The sequence below is a fragment of the Hippopotamus amphibius genome, chromosome 9 (genome assembly GCF_030028045.1).
Source record: "Hippopotamus amphibius kiboko isolate mHipAmp2 chromosome 9, mHipAmp2.hap2, whole genome shotgun sequence".
NCBI lineage: Eukaryota > Metazoa > Chordata > Mammalia > Artiodactyla > Hippopotamidae > Hippopotamus > Hippopotamus amphibius.
Genome location: NC_080194.1, coordinates 55,942,343 through 55,968,230, shown reverse-complemented (window position 1 = coordinate 55,968,230; position 25,888 = coordinate 55,942,343). Strand labels below are relative to the sequence as shown.

Genomic DNA, 25,888 nt, shown 5'->3' with positions numbered 1-25,888 from the left:
CAGCAGAGTTTAAAAAGCACTTTAGCTTGACAGATAGCTGATCATAAAATAGGCAACAAAAGAAAAACTACAACATGAACTCAGAAGGCTACTCATAATGAGATTTCAAGGTTGTGAACAGTAACAATTTCTATGTATTTAACATCTATAAACCCAGCATGGATATAGTAAATGGAAATGATTTTAGCAGGCAAGGGTTTTTTATCAGGTAGATTCACAGATAGTCTGTAGGAAGCAGCTACAATGTAAATCTCCCATGTGAATAACATGGCAGTAGGTGATAGATTTGAATTGTTCTTCTAATCATTCTTTTACTGCAGCAACAGCTGGAAGAGTAACAACTAGCAGCTAACATTTATTGAATGATTGCTATGTATCAATTCACTGGTGGAGAGCCTCAGGAAAATAAGTGTGATATCAGGAATAATGGTATGAAAGGACAGGCAGCATAGTGTTGAAACAGAATATCGTTCCTGTTTTTGTTTTAAATTTTCCCAATAACCATGGTCAACACTCTTATGTCACTTTGGATTTAATAAACTAATCTCCTAATTCATCTCCCTGGATTTTTAGCCAGGCCCATTAACAAACCTGCTCTGTGTTTCTCTTCAAAGTGATTTATGAATATATCGTAGATTTCATAACATTAAATATATAAAAGATTTGTTTTTGAGAATAATAAAATGAATACCGTCATGCCCCTGTGTGTATCTTTCTGCTTCTCTCCTTTATGTCACTTTCACACACACACGTTTTGAGATTATGATAATATATAATGCTTGTATAGTACTATCCGGCAGGCATTTGAAATACATTTCACATATTAATTGATTTAGTCATCACAGTAATCTTATGAGATTGGCATTAGTATTTTCCATTTTCAAATGAGCAAAATGAGGCACAGAGAGGTTAAGTCAAGGTTACACAACTGGTAAGTAAATGGCAGAGCCTCTTATATTTCTGTAGACTGTAGTATCTTGATGGGCTTTGGGGTTTTTAGGGTTTGTTCATTTGTTTGCCAGCTGTTATAAATAGCCCCTTTGTGATCATCATTACATGTTCCACATGTACAAAATTTTCTCTAAAGTGGCAGTTCTCAGAGTGGTCTGAAGACCTTTGCAGGTATACGATGTCCTTCCTTACCCAACCACTGTGGGAGACCATGTTCGTCACATACATCAACCGAAAACAGTGAATACAGAAGCAAAATCTAGCAGCCTTCTTTTTTTTTTTTATTTATTATTTTTTGGGGGGTACACCAAGTTCAATCATCTGTTTTTATACACATATCCCCGTATTCATTCCCTCCCTTGACTCCCCCCCACCCTCCCTTGAGTCCCCCCCACCCTCCCTGTCCCACTCCTCTACTAGCAGCCTTCTTTTAAGAATTAAAGACATTTGCAAAAATGTAAAAGTGCCACTCTTTGCATTAAATTTTTTAGAGGTTAATTGTTTTTCATTCAAAAGTTGTGTTTATAACATCATGGGTTTATTATTTTTAAATTAGTAAATATCTTTACATTTCCTCAGTTTTAATTTTTCATGTGATAAATAGCAATTGACATAACCCACATAAGCAAAAGCTTTATGGGGTCTTCAGTAACTTTTAAGAGTGTAAGGGCATCCCAAGACCAAAAAGTTTGAGGAGCAGCAATTTTTCAAATGCAGGTTTGGGCTGTGGGTTATAACTCAGTAATGGGTTGTAGCGTATGTTTAGAAACTTAGGACACTTTTTTTTTTTTTTTTAAGAGAGAAAATAGTTCAGTGAAATGCTTGGTCATAGAGTATGTGCATCTTTGGCTTTATATGGTAATGCTGAATTCTTTCCCAAAATGATTGTACCAGTGTACATTCCCATCACCAGTCCCCTTTAATCTATATCCTCTTTGACAGGTGATGTTATGTCAATTTTTTTTTTCCCCTGAGAGATGAGTGTGAAGTGGTATCCTGTTATTAATTTTAGTTGTGTTCCCAGATCATGGATGAAGATACACATTTTTTTTCATAATTTTTCCAGTCTTTTGTGGGTTTTGCTGTTGTTCTGTGAAATGCCTCTTAGTACTTTTTGCCTGTTTTTGATTGGTTTGTCTTCTTTTTACTGATTTATAGTCATTCTTTATTCTGGATGTTAATCAACTATTAGGAGTATTCTAATGTTCTTTGGCTTGTCTTTTTATGATATGTTTTGATTAACATAAGTTCTTTATTTTAATGTAATAAAATTCTTTTATGATTATCGCTTTTTTGTTAAATTCTTCTTATATTATAGCCAAGGCCTTAATGATATTCTTCTATATTTTTTCTCTGTAAATTTTAAAGTTGGGGCCTATTGTCTTTTATTTGCTTAATTTGTGTGCTATGAGGTAGGGATCCAGTTTCATGTTTTATTTAAGATAGGCAATTATTTCAGCATTGCTTGTTGAAACTCATCCTTTCCCCAGTGGTTTACAGTTCCAGCTGTCAGTATATTAATTTCCATATGTGTAGGGATGTGTTACTGGGCTCTTCGTTCCCTTGTTGTATTTGTCTCTCCCTATGTCTGTACTCACTGTCTTGATGATTTTCCTTTTTTTTGGTTTTTTCGGTTTGTTTTCTTGGTTTTGTCTGAGAGGGCAACTATCATTCTTATTCCTCAAGAGAAATGTTAGCTATTCTTGGTCCTTTGCTATTCTTCAGAAGAAATTCTAGAATCTGCTATTGGAATTTTAATTGAAATTGCATTGAATTTCTAGTTCATTTTGGGAATAACTGATGTCTTTAGGCTATCAGTTACCAGTTTTTTGGAACTTTACTACTCCAGTGTTTTGGAACTTTAACATTTTGCAGTAAATTTTTGTAGTTTCAGGTTTTATAAATATATTTTTTATTTCTAGTTACTTTATTTTTTATATGTTTTCGTAAGTTGCATTTTTTAACTAGTATATACAATTATTGATTATTGCTTATTAATTTTACTCAGCAACTTTCCAAAACTCCAGTTCTAATAATTGAGGATTCTTTGGTATTTTTTATTGAGACAGTCATAATCAGTGAAGTTTAGGTCCTTCATTTACAGTTTTAACATCCTGTTATTTCTTTTCATTATCCTTTTTTTAAAATTTATTTTTGGCTGCGTCGGGTCTTCATTGGTGCTCACAAGCTTTCTCTAGTTAACAGCAAATGGGGGCTACTCTTTGTTGCGGTGTGCAGGCTTCTCTTTGCAGTGGCTTCTCTTGTCGCAGAGCACAGGTTCTAGGTGCACAGGCTTCAGTAATTGTGGCACTCAGAGTTAGTTGGCATGTGGGACCTTCCTGAACCATGGCTCGAACCTGTATCCCCTGCACAGGCAGGCGGACTCCCAGCCACTGCGCCACCAGGGAAGTCCCTCCTTTCATTATCTGAATGTGCAGGCTAGGAAACGTAACACGACATTAACTAGAAGTTGTCTTGTAGATAATCTTTGCCATGTTCCTGAATTTAAAAGAGATGTTTTAAATTTTGCACAATTAAATATGTTGCTATTTTTTGGGTAATTTTTTTAATTACCATAAGAAAAAGTTATTTAATAATGTCTAGATATTAAATTTTATTAAATGCTCTTTTGCCTTTGTCGATCATATGGATTTTCACTTTAATGGGATGGATTGTATCAAAAGATGTACTAATGTTCACCCCATTTTAGGTTCCTAGAATAATCCCACCTTGATCATACTGCCTTATCTTTTCTATATAGTTGTGTATGGTCTGCTAAATGGTATTTAAATTTTTATGTACCTGATTTTTATTTCTTCTCAGCATGTTGTACATAACATTTGAAAAGAAGGCAAATAATAATACATTTATTCTCATCCTTCACACTTAACACAGTGTCATACACAGAGATGTTAATAAATATTTGAGTCCTAAGTGTTCCAAAGTAGGATGTTTGCCCTAACAACTAAAGCTACTAAGAAAGAAAGTGGTCAGGTTAAACATTTTGCTTTTAATCCTGAAAATATCTCGTAGAATCATACCGTTTTAGTTGGAAAAATATTTATTAAATGCTTGGGATCATGAAAAGAGAACTGGATTAGGAGCTTGACTTGGGCTCCTTAGTAAGCTATGAAACCTTAAGCAAATGGTTTATGTTTTCTTAGCCTCTTTTTTTAACCTACAAAATGGGGACAATAATATTTGCTGTGCTTGCTTCATAGGGTTCTTGTGATCATTAAAGGAGAATATGAGTGTGCTTTGAAAAAACAATATGCTAACAAATCTAAGATACCATGTTCATTGTTCTGGAAATAAATCCAAGTATATTTTCCTGAACTATAGAGTGGAGATACTTTCTTACTTGTCAGGATTGTTGTGAGAATCAACCCAGATAGTGGAAGTGTAGATTGTAAAGCACAAGGTGAGTTTGAGGTTTATGGGTTGTTGTTTTTAGTATTAATATGAGAGAAGATAGCATTAACAGTATGCCTAAAGGATCCTTAGCCCTTCCATAGTTCTCAGGTGCAATGATTGGATGGTATATGGCATTGAAGGCAAAAAGAAGAGTTCTCTTGAAATCTTCCATAATTCCAGATGACTTGTTATTTTTAGAAAGGGCTGTTGGCAAGGTTAGCTTTTGATTGGCACCTGTGAACTTGAGTGGTAAACAGTTTCCTACACTGATATAGAACTTTAACCTAAATGAAAAAAGAGTGCTTACTGTGCTTAAACTGTTTATACAATGTTGAACACCTATTTTCCTTCTGAGAGTGAGAAATATGACCAGCCTCCAATAAAAACCTTGGCCACCGAGTCTAATGCGCTTCCTTAGTAGACACCACTTGACACATCTGTCACTATTAGTTGCTTGAGGAATTAAGCACATCCTGTATGACTCCACCTGCAGAGGAATTTTGAAAGCTTACGCCTGATCTCTTATAGCTTTTCCCTTTTCTGATTTTGCTTTGTATCCTTTTGTTGTAATAAATCGTAGCCATAAGTATAACTCCATGCTGAGTTCTATCAGTTCTTCAAGTAAATCGTTGAACCTGGGGCGGGTCTTAGGGACCCTTGACTCTAATGGTGACAGTATTTGGAACCTTCCCAAAATTCAAGTTCTGAAATACCAGCCAAGAGCTAACCTTGCAGGCTGACCTCGAGTCTGCTGCTATGTTAACTCTTTCTACACAGCCTATGACATTTGTGCTATTATTTGATGTAAAGAAAACCAAAAAAAGCTTTTGATTGTCTTCCAAGGGATTATAGTAACTTTATTGAACAGGATAATTCTGTTTTGTAAACATTATGCAGTTTTCCTGTTTTGCAGAATATTTATATAATTAATTCAACAGATTTATTAAACATTTATTGTCTTTTTGGACACTCTTAATTAAACTCTTAATGGTGTGACTATATTTTTCCAGCATCCAATTTTTCTGTGCCAACTGGATGTCCTTCAATTCAGTTCTGACACTACCTGGAGATAGTGCACACACCACAGGTTAAGACACTAGGTCCCACAAGACTGCCCCCATTTCAGTTGCCTCCTGCAAGTCCCAGATGTCCCCACGGAACCTGTACTTCTGCCCAGCCAACTGCAGATTAAGGAGTTCTCCTGACTCTTCCCCCATTACGTTCAATAATTTGCTAGAATGATTCACAGAACTCAGGAAAACACTACACTTACAATTAAAACTTTTGTTTATAAAGGATACAACTCCGGAACAGCCAAATGGAAGAGACCCATAGGGTAAGATGTAAAGGGACTTCCATGACCATTCTGGACATTCCTGGGACCTCATTGTTCAAGTTTTTTATGGAGGTTTCATTACGTGGGTATGATTGATCAAATCCTTAGCCATTGGTGATTGAACTCAATCTCTGGCCCCTCTTCCTTCTCTTGAGGGCAGGGGGTGGGGCTGAAATTTCTAACCCTCTAATCACCAGGTAGTTTTTCTGGCTATCTGCCCTCATCCTAAAGCTATCCAGGGGCCCCACTATTACCATAACAAAAACACTCATATCACTTAAAAATTCTGAGTTTTTAAATCTCCTTTTGGGACAAAAAGTTTTTTTTTTAATTTTTCCACAAGGCATAGAGATAATAAATCTATTGGGTGGGAATAAGTGGTTTTTGTTGTTGTTTTAAGGGTAAGAAGATAGAGTGACAAAAGGTGCTATTTTAGATAGGGTAGTCAGGGAAAACCTCACTGACAGACTTTTGAGTAGATAACTGAGTAGTGTGAGGAATGGAGCTTTCCCGGCAGAATAAATGTAGCAAATGAATACGGAGTATACTGTGCATTTTGGAAACCCAAAAGTTGGTCAGTATGCCTGGAAAATATGGGAGGGGGGTGTGTAGGTGGTACAGACAGAAAATGGTAAGAAATGAGGTCAGGGTTAGTCTGGGGTCAGTTAATGTGGGGCCATGGTAAGAATTTTGGATTTTATTCTGGGATGGAAAGCCATTGGGAGGGTGGTTTGGTTAGGGGTATTACTTGAGTTATTTTCTTAGAGAATCATAATGACTGCTATTTGAAGAACAGAGTTGGGGGACAGTGGACAAGAGTGGTTAGGGGGCTATTATGGTAGTCCAGACAAAAAGATCACAGTGTCAACCAGGTAATTAGTGGGATTGATAAGAAGTTGAAGAGTTTCTGAATGTATTGTGGAGACAGAGACCCAATAAGATTTACTGAAAGATTGGATGTGAGATGTGTATGAGAAATGACTCATTCAGGGGTTTTGGCCTGAGCAGCTGAGTAGGCGGTGGTACCAATTATTGTGGTATGCTTAGGAGAGCAGTTGGTTTGGGAAGTAGACTTAAGAATTTGGTTATAGACATATTAAGTTTGGGATACTGATATTGACATCCAAGTGGAGATAGCGAGTAGGAAGTTTTATTTGAATGTAGATTTTCAAGAGGGAGAGCTATGTATTCCATATTTAAACTTGAAAGTTATCAACAGGCTTTTTGAAAGCCCTGAGACTTGATGAGATCATCAAAGGTATCCGTGTAGATTAAAGACTAAGCTTTCAGGAACTCCAGCATTTAGAAAGAGGAAGGAGAGAGAGCCCAGGAGATTCTGAGGGAGACATCTGTGTGTTAGAAGGAAAACCAGATTGTGGTGTTCCATCCACTGAAGAAAGTGTTGAGATGAATCGATCTGCTATATCACAGCGTCTGGGAGGTCATTGAGGTCAGCACTGTAAAAGCCACTGGTGAGCTTGAAGAGCTGTTTCTTTAAATTGGTGAGGACTCAAGTCTGATTGGAGGGGATTAAAAGGGAAGGTGATTAAGAGGTGGCAGCAATTACAAACAAGTATTTTGAGGGACTTTGTTATAAAAGCTCAGAAATGAGACAGGAGCTGGGGAGGAGTCCTAAAGTTCAGGAAATTCTGTCTCTACTTCTTTCCTCCCCTCCCTCCACTCCCTTCCATCTCTTCCTTCCCTTCCTCCTTTCCTTCTTCCTTTCTCCCTTCCTTCCTCCCTCTTTCTCTCCCTTTCTTTCATTTCCTCCCTTCCTTTTCTTCCTAATGGCAGTGTGCAGGGCATCTGGAGGGAAAGGGGAACCAAGACTTGGAGTAAGTAAGTGGAGATAGGTCTGTTATACAAAGCTCATTCCCTGTTTCAGGATGTGTGAGAACAGAGGCAGGTAGGTTTGTGGGTTCTCTTTTGAAAACTGGTAAAGTTTTCAGTTAATCTCATAGAATGTGATTGCCCTGATTCTACTGGAGGTCAGGTTGGGGTGACAACCCACGATTTTCTTATTATCTTTAGGTGTTTACCTGATACTTTATCATCTTAGTCATTTTTAAATGTATAGTTCGAACAGTAGTATTAAATATATTCACATTGTTGTTAAACTGATCCCCAGAACTTTTTTATCTTGCAAAACGGAAACTATCTATTAAACTCCCCTTTGCAACCTCCCCATAGCCCCTGGTAACCACCATTTCTACTTTGTTGCTGTGAATTTAACTACTTTCCTCATGTAAGTGGAGTCATAAAATATTTGTCTTTTTGTGTCAGGCTTATTTCACTTGGCATAATATCCTCAAGGTTCATCCATTATGTAGCACGTGATGAGATTTCCCTCCTTTTTAAAGGCTGAATAATGTCATATGTAGGTACTACATTTTATCCCTTACAATTTTTAATAGGCATTTTGTGTAATTGAGTTATCAGTTTCTTACTTCTTGGTTTAATTTTATTCAAAATAGTTCTCATAAATAATTTTTATAAAGCCGTTTTGTTTTCTGTCTTCCTTTTGCTTTGTGTTGATTTATGTATTCTTCCTATTCTTTGCTTCAGACTTCTGGCTGCAAATGAGGACACTGATCTGAAACTTTCATAGTTAACAATGATTGCTTAAACCCTGACATTCAAAACGTGACTGACTTAGAAAATGGAATGTATTTAGAATTACTATTAAAAAAGAAACCTCATTATAACTTGTATTTTTATATTAAAAGACTTTCCTAACTTGTCAACTAACCCAACTCAAGAAGTATTTTGATGATATATATGTAACAGATTCTGTTGAAAGACAAATCTTGAACTGTTCATTTTACAAGAGCTAGCAGTCAGTGAATTTAGCAAAAATAGTTTGTTCTCATTTTTTTGATTTGAGTATTTTTGTTTTGTTTTGGGTTTGGTAAATTATTTATGCATAGTCCTCTGTTAATATCTGTGCCCTGTTTAGTAATACTAATACAGTTTGTTTTGAACATCATAAGTGAGTTTGCTCATGGTTTATGTTCATAGATATGTTAGGTACTTCCTAACCGTTGTTCTTTGAATGGTAGTTGTTAAATGATAGGATTCTAGTAAGTTGTGTGGAGACATGAGGTTCTCTGTGAAGAATAATAAAGTTAAGCTACGTGATTATTCATGGTGTTTTGCAAGAGCTTTGGCAGCATTATATATTTTAAGAATTGAAAAGCACCCTATTTTCCAGCCACCTCCAAAACTTGATATCAGTTTGCCCAAAAGTTTGAAAAAAGTTCGTTCAGTGTTTTTCCATAGTAGTGCTTAGTTGTCTTTCACTTCATTCGAAACAGTTTTGTTAGATTGTATTGTGACAGCTGTCATGTCAGCATGCATTTTTTTAAAAAAACTTATCAAAAATTTGTGCAGTGTATGGAGAAGGTTTTGTGACTGACTGAACGTGTCAAAAGTGGTTTGCGAAGTTTCGTGCTGGAGATTTCTCGCTGGACGATGCTCCAGGGTTGGGTAGACCAGTTGAAGTTGATAGCGATCAAATCGAGACATTAATTGAGAATAATCAACGTTATACCACTCGAGAGACAGCAGACATACTCAAAATATCCAAATCAAGTGTTGAAAATCATTTGCACGAGCTTGGTTATGTTAATAGTTTTGATATTTGGGTTCCACATAAGGTAAGCGAAAAAAGCCTTGACTGTATTTCTGCATGCAGTTCGCTACTTAAATGTAACAAAAACGTTCTGTTTTTAAAACAAATTGTGACGAGTGATGAAAAGTGGATACTGTACAATAATGTGGAATGGAAGATATCCTGGTGCAAGCAAAATAAACCACCACCAACCACACCAAAGGCAGATCTTCATCCAAAGAAGGTGATGTTGTGTATATGGTAGGATTGGAAGGGAGTCCTCTATTATGAGCTTCTTCTGGAAAACCAAACTATTAATTCCAACAGGTACTGCTCCCAGTTAGACCAACTGAAAGCAGCACTCAGTGAAAAGTGGCCGGAATTAGTCAATAGAAAACACACAGTCTTCCATCAGGATAATGCAAGACCACACGTTTCTTTGATGACCAGGCAAAAACTGTTACAGCTTGGCTGGGAAGTTGTGATTCATCTGGCATATTCACCAGACATTGCACCTTTGATTTCCATTTATTTCGGTCTTTACAAAACTCTCTTAATGGAAAAAAATTTAATTCCCTGGAAGACTATAAATGGCACCTGGAACACTTCTTTGCTCAAAAAGATAAGTTTTGGGAAGATGGAATTATGAAGTTGCCTAAAAAATGGCAGAAGGTAGTAGAACAAAACGATGAATACGTTGTTCAGTAATTCTTGGTGAAAATGTGTCTTATTTTTACTTAAAAACCGAAGGAACTTTTTGGCCAACCCAATATTAGTCCTTGTTGCATGTGAACACACTTTTCACAGTAGAGTAGCATTGATTTAAGTACCACTTTTGAGACTTACCTCCTACTACCCTTTCCAAGCTCTTTGCCCTCTCTTAGTTTTCACAGCCCTAGTGTGTGTTTTGTATTTGCTTTCTTAAATCAACTGGAAAATTGCATGGTTTTTAAAATGGAAATACAGTCTTCAATTTTTAATAAGATTTAGATACAATATGGTTATTTTGATGGCCTTTGTTTATTCCAGGAGACAGTTTACTATGTAATAAATATTCATTGTTCCTTTTTACTTTTCTGGACATAGGTTATTCTGGTACTTTATAGTCATAGTTCCCCAAAGGTAAGAGTTGAAAACCTACTTTACTGCGGCTATTTGAATAAGAAAAATGGATGTCTGAGAGTTTTGAGCAGCTAGCAGTCATATCTTCCACCTGAGCTTTTCTCATTCTAGGTCTTTCTACCAATAGGAACTCACCTACAAAAAGCAAAACTCAACAGTTAGCATCCCTTGCACTGAAAATTATCATGTGGAACGTAATCCCAAATTGAATGGTATGACAGATGACAGAGTGGTGTGTGTATGTGTGGAAATAAAGTTTTATATTTAGGTGTTTGATAAGCTTTAATGTTTTCTAATGGCTTCTCCCTTTTTTTCCCCTAACTATATGTAAAATTTTTGAGACAAAACTGTGCCTTATTTTCTTTCTGTGTACCCCAGAGTTTTGGACATCTGATAGATTCTCAGGAATTACGTAGTTGGTTGGGGATAGATTAGTCATTTTGTAGCAGTTCGTGATACTATAGAAAGACAGTATTTACTTTTCTGAATATATATCTTACAGTACATATTTTAAAAGTGAAACTATATTAAGTTCATTGTGAGTACTATATTTAAATATCTGCAGCATTTGTATTCAAGTTGTGTGAACGTTATTTCCTTTTTATCATATTTGGCATATGGCTACATTTAGATATATGAAACGCTTTAAAAGTTTTATTATTTTCAAGTAATGATTGAATTCTGTTGTGTGTGGTCAATGGACTTTATTTTTTCTTTTATCTCTATCAGTGGAGTGTGTGTGTATGCTATTTGTGGTTTAAATTTTTGAAAGATAATTTCTGTGTTTTTATTTTTCAGAACATCTTAGCAGAACCATCAAAGTCTGTTGGAAGTATGGTTCACCGTTCCTCATCTCCATATGTAGTATATCCACCTGATAAGCCTTTCCTTAATAGTGATCTACGACGCTCCCCAAATAAGCCTACATATGCCTATCCGGAAAGCAACAGCAGAGGTAATAGAGCCTAACAAAATAGATATTTCTTGTGTTCACTCACTGCTTAAAAATTCTTAATTGTGTCTTCTGTTTATCTTAAAATTAGCGGAGGAGAGTATACTTGCCCCTTCCTGTTTTTAACTTTATGAAAATACAATGCCTTTCTTTTATTCCTTGGTTATTAGTCATCATCACCCACCTGACCATCAAGGCTAAATTACTTTGAGTCATCTAGGATTGCTCTGTAATTTCCAGCATCACTCAGGAGCCGTGACTTATGTTTTGCTTTGGAAATATCCCCAAAACTTATTGGTTCTGTCTCTTCATTCTCGTTGGTTTGATTCAGGCTCTCATCATCTATTGCATAGATAATTGTAATCCACTCTTAACCAATTTCCCTGTCCTTGGTCTCTCTCTCATCCCCAGTTAACAGCATTGCTGCCATTTGCTGTAACTCATCATCTCTCCCACTCTCTTTCAGCATCTCCCACTCTCTTTCAGCATCTCCCACTCACTTTCAGCATCTCTCCATGGCTTAAATAGCAATGTCTTACATTTTTTATAACCCAGGCTCTACGTACTTTACCAGCTTCATCCCTGACCGCTTTTCCGTTCTTCCTTACCCCACACATCCTTTGCTCTGGCTGCTTTGAAATATATTTGTTCCTGAAAGTTGCTATCTATATTAGTTTTCTTGCTGCCTTAACAAATTAGCACAAACTTATCAGTTTTAAATAACCAAAATGTATTACCTGACAGTTTATGTAGGACTCAGCAGGGTACTCTATTTAGGGTTCTGAAATACCAGTCTTAACTGGGCTGTGTTCCTTACTGGAGAGTCTAGGGAAGAACCTGCTGCTAGCTCCTTCAGATTCTTGGCCAAATTCAGTTCACTGTGGTTATAGAACTGAGGTTGCATTGTCTTGCTGACTCAGTCAAGACCTGTCTTTGCTCCTAGAAACTGTCTGCATTCTTGTGCTTTTGTGATGTTCCTCTATAGAAATGGTGGGTCAAGTCTCTCTCAGGCTTCAAATTTCTCTGACTTTGCCTGCTGCTTCTTTCTAATTACAGCCAGAGAAAATTGTCAGCTTTTAAGGACTCATGTGTTTTAGTTAGGTTGAGCCCAGGCAAATAATCAGAAATAATTTCCCTATTTGTAAGGTCCATATCTTTAATTACATCCCACAAAGTCCTTTTTGCCATATAACAGGTATTCAGGGATTCTAAGATTAGGACATAAACATCTTTGGGTGTCTGTTTTGCCTACCACACCAGCCATGCCAAGTTTACAAGTGTTTCTCATGTTTGTTAATGAAATTTTTCTGTTGTAGAATTATACTTTCTCCAAAGCCTGTATTATATATTATTTCTTCTTAGAAGTCTTCTTCTCTACCAGCTTCTTCAACACATACCTCTCTCTGCTGTCCTCAGATGTTTCTTCTGGACTCTTTTGGTCCTTTGGTCATACCTCATAGCCTTCACTTTTTTGTCTGGGGGGTGGGGCAGGGGGAGCTCTTTGTCTATCCATCCTGTATTGAAAGTAGGTATCATTGGATTAATACCAAAAACACTGTAAAAGTGTAATGGATCATAATGATTATCTTGAGGCATTGCTGAACGCTTCATAACACCATGTTTTGAAGGAATAAAGGAAGCTTATTTACTGTCTTCCACATTATTTTTTCTCTTACTGCTTTTCTTCCTCTCCTTTTCTCTGCCCTTTCTCTCATTTTCCTGAAAAACCACTAATTACTCACAGGCAGAATTTAGCTTTATTGTTAACACACTAGGTTAAATACTTACTAACTCTTTTGCTCTGTGAATAAATCTGCCCCATTTAGTTTTTCTTATTCTTAGATTCTTTAGTAATTTGCTTCTCTCTGAACTTAAAAAAGTTTCTTTAGATAGATGTAAACATCAGAACTAGATGTAATATCGTGACAGGATTAATATCTAATTCTTGACCTATGTTCCTGCTAGAAATCTTGCATATTTTTGTGTGCTTATTTTTTTTAAAGAAATTACTACTAAAATTTAACTTTTTTTTTGCTCCACTGTGGGCCTGTTATTTGTGTTTGCTTTTTTAACCTATGTTGTTTGAAAGTTCCACAACTTTTATTTTTCTAAATTGCCAGTCTTTAACTGCTGCATTCTAATGAGTAGCACTTTATCAATTGTTTTATTAACCATTAAATTAATTAGCACTTTCTTTATAATCATCAACTTTGAGATACAGTATCAGAAATGTTTCTAATTATTAAATTGAGTATCAACTATTGAGAGTCCTTTAAAAAAAATGGTAACATCATTACAAAGACTTTCAGTATAACCAGCAGCTCATGTCATTTGTCCAGTTCATTTCAAATGATAGTAATGTGAAGAATGGCTTCAATGTTTGAAGCAAGATAAGTAGCTACAAGGCAGTTGTACTAGGCCAGTGCTTTCCAGCCTTTCACATACCATAGTACATATGGACGATAAAATGGTAATATGTGTACAGCACACTGAGATCAACTGATGGGGTTGATGGCAATTAATCTTGGGTCTTTTACTGTCCCAAGCTACTCTTGATCCCCCTGAGAGCTGAGGGAAAAAACATCTTGTTGTATCTATTACAAGTTTGTGTTGGAAAACTCAGTGTTATTGGGACCAGTGAGCAGAGGAGTCAAGTTATAGCTATTGTGTTAGGTATGGATAATGGTTTACTGCCCATCTGTTCTTCTAAAGCATTGGTTCTCAAGTTTTTTTGGTCCAAGAAATGCATTACGTGTGTACATAAGTGTTTTGATGAATATTTTTCCAAATTCAAAAAAATACTACAAAGAGTATTGTTTTACTTTACTGTGTAAATCTCTTATTTCTGGCTTAATAGAAGACAGCTGAACTCCATATCTACTTTTGCATTCCACTTGAGATAGTAAATTGTTTGGATTGAAGTATGTGGGAAAGAAAATATGGCCCTACACAGATATGCAGTTGGAAAAGGAGTAATTTTTAATAGCCTTTCCAGCAAATTGTGGCTATTCTTCTTTGATACTACATCACAACTTGGCAAATATAGTTTCTTAAAATCTAGTTGCAGTGTGGATTATGAAAACATTACTGAGTTTTTCATACTCTGGGACCTCAGGACCACCTACATGGTTGCAGATTAACTAGAAGGATTTAAGATTCAGAAGTGGTTGTAATTACAACTGTGGTTTACTGCATTGGAATCTGGAGAAATCCAGATTCAGGCTTCCAGAGTTTTTTTCTCGTGATCACACAAAATACACTTCTTCCTCCAGTAATAAACTGTACCACTAGGCTCAGAGACAAGGGCTTTTATTTGGAGTTGGTCACACAAACACTTTGTGCTTGCTCAGCCAGTCAAGATATTCACCATAAAACACATTGTTTAGACAGTCTAAGCAGACTTGTGCAGCAGGATTCAGTGCCCTAGTCATACAAAACAACCATATCAATTAGTAACATAGAGAACATTCCAAAAGCCAATTCCCAGAAGTTAGTCAAGGTTCAGCCCTGTGCGTTTTTTGTTTCATTTTTTTGTTTTGGGGTTTTTTTGTGTGTGCTATTCCACTGAAATCCATTGGTTTGTTTTGAATTTTGGCTTTTTTACCCATGGATGATTTTTTAATTGTACTGACTTACACACTTGTAAAACTTGACATTTCATTATACAATATCAAAAAATTACATTTGTTAATATCACTGAACAGAACTTTTTCTTTTTTTTAGAATTTTAACTTTCACTTGAATTTTATCATTGGCAACAATTACTGTCAGATCTTTGAAGGCCCATGTCATTCAAGAAATTCAGGACAAATTCATTAGGAAATAACTACTTAAATACCTTAAGTCTGAATAGTCATAGTCTAACAAAAGTTCTTTCAAATAAAATTGGTGTTCCTTCGAAGGAAATGGTTTTTGTTCAGTTCACAAGTCAAACATTTGTATGTCAAGACCGTTGTCCTTTGTTCCGTACTTTACAGATGCGTGCTTCCCATTTTGTCGCACAATATTAAGTAGATGTGTACTCAAGGCTTGAGATTTAATGATTTTTATTGCGTCATCAAGGACAACAAACAAGTAGCTTTGTTTTTTCTTACTGGGAGTATGTGGCAGTGAAGAAAACAATACCAAAATTATAGGTTAGTGCCAGTGCTTTGATTTGTGCTAAAGTTAGCAGTTTTACCCAACATTGCTTTTGCATCATCTTTGCAAATATCAACACAGTGAAAAGAGTAGATAAAATCTTAGTAGTATAATGAAAATAGTGTTGATCTCACAGACCCTGATGATGAGCCCCACCTCCCCATGGGGCCATGCCCCATGCTTTGAGAACCAACGTAATAAAGACTGAGTACATACAGGGTAATGTTTTGTTTACATAAATATTTTTCACCAGGTGTAGGAAGAGTAGGTAGTAGCTTCTCTTTCCAGAAACTAGACAATAGCTCCTTGAAAGCAAGGACTGTCTTAATTATTTTTATATTCTCTCCTTCATCTTGCAGAGCACCTTACACATCACATGTGCTCTATAAATGTTTGTTGAACTGAAATTTAGCTCAGAAACTAGTCTAAACTGAAGCAGTGCCAGTTGGGATAGAGAACAGGAGACTGATTAAGGAGAGATTTATGCATATTTTGATGTGGACAGTGAACACGGTGGAGAAATCTTTGAGTCCTAGGTTTCTATTGTGGATGAATGGTGATTTGATTAAGACAGATTTCAGGAAAACTAGAACATCTCAAGGGAAGATAATGAATGTAATTTTGGCTGTATCAAATCTGAGGCTCCGTGAGTTAGGTGGAGATGGACAGTAAGCAAATGAAAATCAAAGTGAAGTGTAAAAGAGAACTCTGCACTAATGAACTATGGCATGAGCAGGGATATAGTAGTAAGTGAAGCCATATGTGTGTGGAGGGGTTTCTCTGGAAAGAAAGTAGGGGGGAAAGCGTTTTGGAAAATAGCACTATCTAAATAGTTAGCAAAAAAGTGGGAATAGTCAGAAGGGTAAAGAACTACCAAGGCAGAAAAATACTGGGGAAGTTGAAGATGTGTACTAGTGAGTTGGGTCCCCTCCACACACCACCCCCTTAATCTGCAGCTAACTTTTGCTGATAAATTAGTGATAGAAATATTCCAGATAACAGATAGATTCAACTTGTTGTTAATGAGGTAATGCTGAGATCTGCTAGGTTTAATGTACCCCAAATTCTGAATGAATGACAAACTGGAATTGAGAAGAGGAGAAAGTCTTTCTTTCATTCTCTTAATGCTTCTAGATGTTACTAGAAAGTTCAAACTTTGTACATTAGAATCACCTGAGGATCTTCTTGGATTCATGCCTTTCATTCCAAATATTCTTTGGTGGTTTTTGCTTTTTTGTGGGTTTTTTGGGGGGTTTTGTTTTTGTTTGTTTGTATGAGGTATGTTCTGGGCATTAGGATTTTTTAAAGCTCACCAAGTAGTACGGAAAATGCAGTAAAGGTAGGGAATCACTGACTGTCTTAGGGAAAAAATGAGTTATAAATTATAAATTACTAAGATGAGCTTTAATTTTGTTAGGTAAAGAATTAGAGATTGCTGCCATTTGTCCTCTAATTGATATTTTAAACTAATAATCATGGAGACTTTCCTAGATGTGTTTATTGAAATATCTGCATACCAAACTATGTGCCACACCTTGTACATAGCATTGGCGCTTCGATTATGAATAATAGGTTGTCTCTTCCCCCGACAGAGTTCATGTTTCAGAAATGATTAAAGTTTAAGGAAAACTGTGTATCTGCCTTTGATGCTAAGTTTTCCAGAGGCATTTTACACTTTCATTATTCAACTAACCAAAATGTAGTTGATGTTCAGAGATACTATGGGTACGAAGGATAAAAATTTTAAATCTAGTGTTTGCTATGAAAGTTCTGTTTGTGAAAATAAAACAAATATGTATGGTATTATGTTTCAGTATGTCACTTTTTTTCCATCTTTCAGTATTTGAATTTGCTACTTGTTCTAGAAATATATTTCCCACTGTATTCCTTCCCAATACATGAAGTTAAAAAATCTCTGAATCTTTCATCGTTCATTTTTACATAGAATATCTTTCACTCAAGGGAATTTCTAAGGTAATGTGGCTATTTGAACATAAATGCAGTGGTGCATGACCTCATAGATGTGAAGGCAATAGAAGGGAGGAGAAAGCAAGAGCTCACTCACATACTTTTCTAAGGGAAAGAAAATTAAGATCCATCATTTCGTCACCTAGAATGTTTTTTAACTCAAAGCAGGCATGTTTGTATGAAAACTGAATATAAAATTGGAAACTATGCCAAATGTAACTCTTAAAATGAAGATATAATGTAAATTATTTAATCATCTGGATCAAAAAACTCTCCAACTGAAAAACTAGAAAGTAAGTGGTTGAAGTAAAAGTTTGCCATATTTCTTACATGAACTTCCTTTCATACAAAATCTCATTTTTAACATAGAAAATGTATTTAAGGATGTGTGCATATGTATTTATGTGTTTATATATTTTTATATATATATTTGCCAGTGGTAGAATAAAGTCATTATGTATCTTTATAGTACTAGATTTATTTAATAAAAACTTAGAAAACAAAGAGCGGTTAAAGACTTAGCTATGTGATAGAAATTCCCAATCTGAAATAACTTTGACAAAGAGGAATCTTTTTGGTTTACAAACTTGCAAGGGAGGATTGAACAACCAAGAACAGAAAGGCAGATATACAGGTGGACTTTAAGCATATTAGAAACCAGGGACTCAGACATGACCAACACTATCTCTCATCTATTTTTTAAATTGTTCTTCTAGCTAGCTTCATTCTGTGTAGCCACAGAGCAGCTTTTCCCACATATCAGGAAACATGACTACTAACAGCTTGAGTTTTAAGTTGAACTAATTCTGGCTTCAACTTTTGGGGCTAGAGTCCAAAAATCCCAAAGCCGTTGTCTGGGCTTCAGTTGGGTGTCCCTGTGCGTCAGTCAGCTGTGGCCAGATTTGTGAAAGGGTACTAAAGGAACACATCAGTTGTAGTTATAGCCATGTTGAGGTAAGAGGAGAGTACCAGGAAAAGAGGTATATAAGCCAGACAAACAGTTCCAAAGATGTACATTACATTTCATATAGTAAAATATAATAATTTAAAAAATCAAGGAAAAAATTAGAAAGCATAAAATACAATGAAAAAAATAGGGTGACATCAGATATGAAGATAAACGTAAATATGTTTAAAAGAAAAGAAAAATTCAAGAGTCAATATATGCTTTTTAAGCCAAACAAAATGACATAGATTAAAAGTGAAAAGTTGGCAAAGACACGTTAGGAACATAACGCATAAAACAGATGACAGCATGTCCTGTCCCAGTGATGCCATAGCCAGATGTCAGCAGTCTCACATAGCAGTAAACAACAATAACTAAAACCTCACTTTGAATCAAGAAGGGAAAATACCTAGGTGCCAGAAGTAAAATGAAGTTATAGGCTGAAAGCCTCAGGGACACTGTTAGGAGTCTTGGTATTAGATATAAGCCTTAGCTATTGGGGTACAGTAGGGGAGAAGTTGGGATTTTAAATCTAGGTAGCAACTGGAGACGAAAGCTCTAGGCCCATGTGAGGTGGATTCCTTTGGAAGTCTAATTGGAGAAAAGGAACTGGAATAGCTCAGGCCTCTGGCCTGGGAAAGAGGCTGTGGTAGAAAAGTCACCTGTGGGAAATCAGCCTAGGCCTGTTCTGTGTGCTCTGCCGGGAGAATACTTGAAGACTTGAATAAATAGAGCTGTGCAGTGTTCCTCAGTGGCAACTCTTAATATTGTGAATATCACTTAAAGAATAGTGTCTGAGAACTGAATTTTTTCTTTTAATAGAAGGCTTCACTCCTATAAAGGATGGCCTCAGCATGTCAACTAATAACAGATTATAGAGCTATATAAAAATAGGAAGTGTGGAACTAGACATTAGTAGAATAGAAAGCTCATAGACAAGTATGTATAAGGATGGAATTCTAGAAATGTATCTATAGATTCACATGGAGAAATACTCATATTTGAATAAGTGTGATATCAGCTAGTAAAGAGATAACTTCACTAACTTATAAAAGCATAGAAAAATTCAAAAGGATTTCAAGAAAATGTTTATAATTATTATACTGAGATGATAGGTTATGAATGTCATGTTTTTCCTTTTCATTCCTGTTTTTTCCTAAATCCTGTTTAACATGCATTTATTCAGTGGATTTTTTTTTTTTTTTCCAAAAGAAAATGGTGAAACATGACATACTTACACTTATGGATTGCAGTACTTGGAAGGAAATTCATATAATCTTAAATACTTTCATTATTGAGTAAGAAAAGAATGAAAATAAGTAGCTATAGTTAACACTGCTGTGTGATATTATATAGGAAAGTTAAGACAGTAGATCCTAAGAGTTCTCATCACAAGGAGAAATTTCTTTTTATTTTTATTGTATGTATATGAGATATAGAAGTTAACTAAACCTACTGTGTTAATTTCACAGTGTATATAAATCAACCCATCATGGTGTACACCTTAAATTTATCCATTGATGTATGTCAAGTATTTGTCAATGAAACTCGAAAAAAATAACTAAGCATTAATTCAAGTTCATTAAAGAACCAATAGGGCTAAGAAAAGTGGGAGAAAGAATTAATGTTTGACTTGTGTTTTGTTCTGTTTTGTTTTGAAATAAAAATGCCCACGATTCCAAGGAACTTCTAAGAAAGATTCTAAAGAAATGCTAAAATTTTAAGGAAAGAGCATAAATCTGTTACTCACAGAGTTAGAAGTAATGAGAATATGGTAGATGACTGTAGGACCATTAAGTTCAGTTCTCTATAAATTTGAGTGTCTTAATAAAATATTTTTAAACATAGAAATCAGGGGGGAGGGGATGACTAGAAAAAAATGTTTTAAGTTGTCAAAGTCTCGGTAAGATTCTAGCTCCAAGTAGTTTTAGGGGATAAGTTTTGAGAAATGTCTAAACAATCTCCATGATAAGTTAGCCATTCCAGAGTGCAGTGAAGGAAAGCATATATTTTTTGGGTCTTTTTGTTAATCCAGCATATCCCTGCAATATCACACTTGCTGACATATGGAACAAAAATAGAGTGTTCCAGCCAATTGCAATAATAACTGTAAATGCAAAAATAAAATACTAGCAAAAATCATTTACTATTAGATACAGTTTAATGAAGGATTGAAAATGTTTACTATTACAAAGTTTTAATAAATACCCAGTTGTTCAAAAGAGACCAAAACTCAAATGGCATGTATTAATTTTCTTTTTGTTACATTTTTTATCTGATTATTACAGGTATATCAAAGAATTATTGTTCCCTTAAATACCAATCTTATGTCTGGGCTCTTTTCCTATTCTCATAGTCTTTTCAGTTGATTTTTCAGGTTTCTGAGTGTGTGTATTTGTGTTTTCATACCTGTGTTCTTTCTAATTAGATTGCAGTCTTACTGCATACCAGCAAGAATAAGCTGGCTATACTATGAAATGTATCATTCTCCTATTTGATAGGCACTGAAAACTTGGTGAATTAATGAATTATGTTAATAAATGAGAATGTGTGCCTTGTTTTGAGTGAGAAGGCTCAATTTTTAAAAGATGGCAATACTTTCTACCTATTGTCTACTCTACATGAAGTTTTATTTAAATCTTTGTTTAGACAAAATGATTCTGAGTATTGGTAAGAATAATACTGAAGTGTTTTAAAGATTTACACACTGTGGCAGACTGTCAGTATTGATGTTTATATGATAAAGTTTTAATAATTAAAGTACTGGCAGAGCAGTCATGAAACCAGAGTAAAAGAAAGTCCTGAAACTGTCTTGGGTATGTGTGAGTAATAATTATATCTGTATGTATAGGTTTATGTGTGAACTTGGTATGTGATAAAGTTGTCATTTAAAGTTTTTCAATAAATACAAGGTGCTCAATATCACTAATCATTAGAGAAATGCAAGTCAAAACCACAATGAAGTATCACCTCATACCAGTCAGAATGGCCATCATCAAAAGATCTAGAAACAGTAAATGTTGGGGAGGGTGTGGAGAAAAGGGAACTCTCCTGCACTGTTGGTGGGAATGTAAGTTGGTACAGGCACTATGGAAAACAGTTTGGAGGTTCCTTAAAAAACTAAAAATGGAACTACCGTATGACCCAGTAATCCAACTCCTGGGCAGATACCCAGAGAAAACCGTAATCCAAAAAGAAACATGTACCATAATGTTCATTGCAGCACTATTTACAATAGCCAGGACATGGAAGCAACCTAAATGCCCATCAACAGATGAATGGATAAAGAAGATGTGGCACTTATATACAATGGAATATTACTCAGCCATAAAAAGGAATGAAATGGAGCTATATGTAATGAGGTGGGTAGACCTAGAGACTGTCATACAGAGCGAAGTAAGCCAGAAAGAGAAAAACAAATACCGTATGCTAACTCATATATATGGAATCTAAAACAATGGTACCCAGTGACAGGGCAAGAATAAAGATGCAGATGTAGAGAACGGACTTGAGGACACAGGGTTGGGGGCGGCAGGGAGGCGAAGGGGAAGCTGGGATGAAGTGAGAGAGTAGCATAGACATATATACACTGCCAACTGTAAAATAGCTAGCTAGTGGGAAGTTGCTGTATAACAAAGGGAGATCAACTCAATGATGGGTGATGCCTTAGAGGGCCAGGACAGGGAAGGTGGGAGGGAGTCACGGGAGGGAGGGGATATGGGGATATACGTATAAATACAGCTGATTCACTTTGGTGTACCTCAAAAACTGGTACAAGAGTGTAAAGCAATTATACTCCAATAAAGAACTTAAAAAAATAAAAATGTGATTAGGTTAATCTGAAAAAAAAAAGTTCTTCAATACAAAAATACCCTTTATTTGACTTAAAGAATTAAATGTAAAAGTGTATGAAACTATAATAAAGGAAAGTACAGTTTTTCTAATCTTCAGGTGACAGAACTTCTTAAAGAACTTGATGGGAAAGGTTGTTAGATATAGCTATGAAAAGTCAAAACATCTTTGTATCAAAACTGGAATTAAAGACAATAAAATGGGAGGGGGATACTTTTTCTTATTGAAAAATGGGCACATAAATTCATAAAAGATGGCCAACAATATATACCAAAATATTTAAACTTTTAATAGAAATGCAAAATAAAATAACCAGAGTAGCAAGGGTTTCTTAATCAAAATGGCAGAGATATTGTAATTAATAATGGTCTGTTTTGGCAAAGGCGTGTACTTCTGATGAAAGTATAAATTGATAAAACCCTTTTTGAAGATACTTTACTCTGCTCAAGAGCCTTTAAAATATGAATATTCTTTGATCCAGTAACTTAGTTTTTCAGTTACTAATTGGTCACAAGGAAATAATCTTTTAAGTCTATCTGATTGCATGAGGGAATACTCATGGTTTTATAATGCTAAGTGAAAAACAAAACAGATCAATTTTGATCTCAGTTTATGTTATACATATAGGAAAAGATTGAAAGAAATAACCAAAATTGATAATCATTGTCCCTTGGTATTAGTTGTTCTCTCTGCTGTATTTTCCTGTGCGTTCTACAATGAATACGTATTACTTAGAATCAAAAGTTTTTTGAGGCGCAGAGTGCTTAGGTTTTTTAGAGAGCCAAAAAAGTAGTCTTCTTTATGCTTAACTATTTTTAGCTCTATAATTGAATTCTGCGTGTGGTCCTATTAGTAAAACAGGAAAGACTGATAGTTAATAATGTGCCTTGGGACAGTTTATGAATTCTGTATAATTAGCTAAATATTTTTACCATTTTATAAAATCTTTGAAATGTTTTTACCATGGCAGTATGCTTTTTACTTGAGTACCTAGCACATTTCAGAGACTCAAAAGATTTCTTTAAGGAATTTTTTGAACAATTATCATGTGGTAATAATTAATTCCCAAAGAGTGATCCTCCATCAATTTTATTTTTTATTTAGATGAGTTTGTTCTTTTTCAGTGAACTTTTTCCTTGTATATTATCTTATAGTATCCATGTTTGTATTTGGCAGCTATATTTTCTGCTCTGAAGAATCTTCAAGATAAAATTCGACGTTTAGAACTTGAAAGGATTCAGGCAGAAGAAAGTGTGAAAACCTTGTCTAAAGAAACAGTTGAATATAAGAAAGTATTGGATGAACAGATACAGGAAAGGGAGAATTCAAAAAATGAGGAATCAAAGCATAATCAAGGTTTGTTTAATTATGAAAGAAATGAAACTATCAAAATAAGTATTATAAAATTACTCTAAAAGAATTCCACATTTTTGTTTTCTATTGCTTAGTGTCTTCAAGCACTACAACATTACATTATATTTGGGTGCATTTTGAGAAACAAGTGCTGATGTCCTATATTATATTTACTATCTGAATTCAAGGCAGATTAGACTAACAGAGAGAAAGAGAATGACTTAGGTCATCTGAGTAGGCTTCTAGAGCTACTGGAAAATGTTTATTATATATACTGTAGATGCCTGTTAAACAGCTTGTTAAAACTAAAACTGTTTTTGAGTGAGCTAATTTCTGCTTTTCTTATGTATTCTTTTTAGAACTGACATCTCAATTGTTAGCTGCAGAAAATAAATGTAATCTTTTAGAAAAACAATTGGAATACATGCGTAACATGATAAAGCATGCAGAAATGGAGAGGACATCTGTATTAGAGAAACAGGTATGTTACTTCACAGAGTCATTCTCAATAAAAGTTGTAGAGAAAATTAGGTTGATGACCTTTTTTCTCAGTGAGGACTATTGGTGCTGTTACAAATAATGAATTCTCCTCCCATCTTAAAAGGTAATAGTATCAATAGTTCATTTTGAAAAACCGCTAGTGGCAGCCTTGAGAAAAATGTGGTTTGTTTTGTCAGCAAAGCTATAAAAGGGAGTTTCCTTTTTGGACAGCCCTCACACACACTGCTGTATCTGCCGCACACAGCTTTGATAGCTTCTGCTTTGGAGCAGTATAACAGCGCAGAACTGAAATTACTCGGGATCAGTTATGGTGTCTGAAGATTTGATTGGTCTTCATTGTTATTGCTGTATTTGGTAGCATTTTACTTAAATTAGAAAAATACTATACATTTAATTGTGTCTTCTTTTCAAAGAAGTCATGTTAACTTCTTTGAGTGTACATTATAAAAAGTATAAGTAAGCATATTATGTACCTCTACCTCCTGAATTTTGTTTAAAGACTCAAGTCAGGTAGCACATTTCAGGGTTCTTTATGGTTTGAAAAACTCTTTACAGTTGTTATTTTAACAAAATTTGTTACTGTGTCACACCAGAGGTATTTTTATTTAAGTAACCTATACATCTGTGAGGACATCTGCAGCATTAGTCTCAAATATATTTTTAAAACGTATGTCCTTTACCTTTTATGAATCTAGAATTTGAATTCATCATGAATACCACAGTATCTGGGCATCTTAACTTTATTATGCAAAAGTTGAATGTTTATATGCTTAACATTTTGCTGGATACTCTGCAGTGTGAAAGAAATTAAATGCTTTCCACCTCAGTCAGCTTTCGGTCATAGTTGGAGATATTAGATCTAAAAGAAATATTTGATTGCACAACAATATTTAAGAGGCTGTTTCAGCAATTTTCATGTGTATTTATAGGTCTCTTTACTATGCCATTGAGTTTATTTGTGACCATAATTTTTGTTTCCAGTTGGGTTCTCTTCAACCTACCTATTTTTGTTATTTTAATGTACCATAACTTTGGTGTTTATTCCTTCATTTTGTGTCTTTGAACACTATAAAAATTCCCAGTTTTTTTCAAAGCATCTATTTTTTTTTTCTTACGAGAACTGTATATGTGTATGTATTTTTTTTTAATGGCAAACTCACATTCTTTGGAGTTGTTTATCTTGGGAATTCCATACTTCTGAGTTGTATAGGCAGCCTTATAAAGTGGTTGTGGATTTGCCTTTGCTGGGGCTTCATGGGTTTCCCTGGTTCTGTTCTGTTATGATAGTTTGTTGGCTTTGGGTTCTTGGATTGTGTAGATGGTACATTGCCTGAGATTTATGTCACGTTCCTGGTGTATCTCATACAGCAAGGCTACAGTCTTGCCTCATGTAATATTTGGCTTCAGTATTCCTTCACCTGCTTTTGATTTATCTTTTTTGCATCTGGAGAATTCCTTTTCTTGTCTTCAAACTTGGCTATGCAAGTATTATTATTTCTTTGTTTTGTCTAACACTTTTATGTGATAGATGAGATCAGGAAGGGGATGGTCAGTTCAGTCTGCCACATGATTGGAAATGGCAAAACATTATGTGCAGTAATATAGCAGTTCTCTTCATTGGAGTAGTTCAGTTCTTGGGTTATAAAGCCATCTATAAGACAATAGTGAGATGTCTTGACTAATGATATATCTATGTCAGTATATAGATATATATATTATATATATGTAACATGTATTTTATAC

General features: G+C 35.1%; 1 protein-coding gene across 1 annotated transcript in view; it reads left to right on the top strand.

Moving 5' to 3' along the window:
* Nucleotides 1–25,888, top strand: part of CEP57 (centrosomal protein 57) — a 44,191-nt gene that overhangs the window by 2,461 nt on the left and 15,842 nt on the right. Inside the window, exons 2-4 of the mRNA XM_057748449.1 lie at nt 11,232–11,388; nt 23,468–23,647; nt 24,004–24,125. Coding sequence (XP_057604432.1) covers nt 11,232–11,388; nt 23,468–23,647; nt 24,004–24,125 — 459 coding nt within the window. The remainder of the gene's footprint in view (nt 1–11,231; nt 11,389–23,467; nt 23,648–24,003; nt 24,126–25,888) is intronic.